The sequence below is a fragment of the Penaeus chinensis genome, chromosome 23 (genome assembly GCF_019202785.1).
Source record: "Penaeus chinensis breed Huanghai No. 1 chromosome 23, ASM1920278v2, whole genome shotgun sequence".
Lineage (NCBI taxonomy): Eukaryota > Metazoa > Arthropoda > Malacostraca > Decapoda > Penaeidae > Penaeus > Penaeus chinensis.
In genome coordinates, this window is record NC_061841.1 from 3,755,597 (window position 1) to 3,758,096 (window position 2,500).

The following is a 2,500-nucleotide window of genomic DNA, read 5'->3' on the forward strand; positions in this document are numbered from 1 at the left end:
CTAAGAATTAAGTACTGACAATCGGCTGCATCAAAATACATCAATCACAAAACAGCTAAACACTCACGCAAGATTAATGCAATGGTAAGCGTTAACAGTTAAAAGAAGAGAGGGGAGACTTATACATACATCAGCCTCTTCAGTCTAGACGTCATCATTATCTTTCTGAGTCCCACGCTATCTGCTTCTTGAAGGGTGGGGGTGGTGGTGGGGGGGGGGGGGGTTGTGTGTGTGTGTGTGTGTGTATGTGTACGTTTGTATGTAGGGTGTGTGTGTGTGTGTGCGTTTTTGTGTGTAGGGTGTGTGTGTGTGTTTGTGTAGGGTGTGTGTGTATGTGTGTAGGGGGTGTTTGTGTGTTTGTGTAGGAGGTAGGTGGGTGGATGCGTGTGCATGGGATAGAGGGCAGTTGTGTGTGTGTGTGTGTGTGTGTGTGTGTGTGTAGGTGAGTGTGTGAGAGGTGTACGTTTGTATATGGAGAGGATAAGTGTATGTGTGTGAATGTATACGTGTGTATGTGTACACATGTATATACGTGCGTAGATATCTATGTGCGTCTGCGTGCGTGCATGTGTGTGGCGGTGCGCGCATGTCCGGGTTTATGCGTGTTGGTTTACGATGTTTTTAGTGTTGTTTCCTCAAGTTCTCACACACGGACTGGAAGCCTGGAGGGGAGAGGGGGCGGGGGGGGGGGGGGCAGGGGCTTCTGAAGAGGGGGGGTAGGGATTCCGGAGGGGGGGGCAGGGGTGGGGGATAGAGGTTCCGGAGGTGGGGTAGGGATAGGGGATAGAGGTTCCAGAGAGGGGGTAGGTGTTCTAGAGAGGGAAAGGGCCAAGTGGGCAGCTAAGAAGAAAGGAAATAGGGGACATTAGGGAGGGAGGGGGTGGGGGTAGGGGGAGAGAGGTGTTGAGGGGAAGGGGAGCAAGGAGACAGAGGATAGGAGGATAGGAGTAGGGAGCTGGAGGATAGAGAAGGAGAAGGAGAAAAAGGGGTGTATATATAAGGGGGAAAGAGGGAAGGGGGCATCGATATTAGGGAAGAGGGGAGAGATAAGAGGTACAAGAAACTGGAAGGGCATGCGAGGGGGGGATAGGGGTAGGGGGTACAGGGAGGAGGGGGATATCGGTTCTTGCCCGCCATGCCCGCCCACGGACGAAGGCGAAAGTGGGCGGGGTGTGTGGGCGGCGGAGATGCGCTGGTGTGAACGAGGGATTGTACGTGAAGCCGTGTGCAGTAACTAATGAGTACGTATTTGCATGCATATGTATATCCATATATACATACGTAAGTACGCCCACCCACAAATGTGTGTGTGTGTGTGTGTGTGTGTGTGTGTGTGTGTGTGTGTGTGTGTGTGTGTGTGTGTGTGTGTGTGTGTGTGTGTGTGTGTTTACTTCTCCTGTTCCTTCACTTCCTTCTCTTTCTCCTTCTCTTCTTCCTCTTCTTGTTGTTGATGTTCCTCCTTTTCCTCCTCCTCCTCCTTCTCCATCTCCTTCTTCTCCCTCCTAATCCTCTTTCTTCTCCTCCTCTTCCCCCTTTTCCTCTTCTCCTTCCTACTCGTCTTCCTACCACTCATCCTCCTTCTTCATCCTTCCCCCTTTTCCTCTTCTTTTTTCATTTTCCTACTTTAATTATTCCTTTAAATCTTCCTTTAAAGATTCCTCCTCCTCCTCCTCCTCCTCCTCCTATATTCTTCCTCCTTTTATTCATCTTCCTCCTCCTCTTCCCCTCCTCCTCTTATTCCTCCTCCTCCTCCTCCTCCTCCTCCTCCTCCTCTTCCTCCTCCTCCTCCTCCTCCTCCTTCTCCTCCTCCTCCACCTCCTCTTCCTACTCCGCCTCCTCCTCCTCCTCCTCCTCCTATATTCTTCCTCCTTTTATTCATCTTCCTCCTCCTCTTCCCCTCCTCCTCTTCCTCCTCCTCCTCCTCCTATATTCTTCCTCCTTTTATTCATCTTCCTCCTCCTCTTCCCCTCCTCCTCTTCCTCCTCCTCCTCCTCCTCTTCCTCCTCTTCCTCCTCCTCCTCCTCCTCCTCCTCCTCCTCTCCCTCCTTCTCCTCCTCTTCCTCCCCTTCCTCCTCCTCCTCCTCCTCCTCCTCCACCTCCCCTTCCTCCTCCTCCTCCTCCTCCTCTTCCTCTCTTCCTCCTCTTCCTCCTCGCTTCCTCCTCCTCCTCCTCCTCCTCCTCTTCCTCCTCCTCCTCCTCTTCCTACTCCTCCTCCTCTTCCTCCTCCTCCCTCCTCCTCCTCTTCCTACTCCGCCTCCTCCTCCTCCTCCTCCTCTCCTCTTCCTACTCCGCCTCCTCCTCCTCCTCCTTCTCCTCCTCCTCCTCCTCCTCCTCCTCCTCCTCCTCCTCCTCCTCCTCCTCCTCCTCCTCCTTCTCTCCTCCTACTCCTCCTCCTCCTCCTCCTCCTCCTCCTCTTCCTACTCCGCCTCCTCCTCCTCCTCACCTCCTCCTCCTTCTCCTCCTCCTCCTCCTTCTCCTCCTCCTCCTCCTCCTCCTCCTC

The 2,500-nt window shown here is 53.6% G+C and overlaps 1 protein-coding gene across 1 annotated transcript in view; it reads left to right on the forward strand.

The window, feature by feature from the left end:
• The window catches only part of LOC125037458 (phosphatidylinositol 3-kinase 2-like), a gene marked incomplete at its 5' end in the record, with an annotated part of 25,696 nt that overhangs the window by 4,724 nt on the left and 18,472 nt on the right, over positions 1 to 2,500 (forward strand). The window contains 2 exon segments of the mRNA XM_047630604.1: positions 1,724 to 1,752; positions 1,755 to 1,783. Of these exon segments, the coding sequence (XP_047486560.1) occupies positions 1,724 to 1,752; positions 1,755 to 1,783 (58 nt within the window).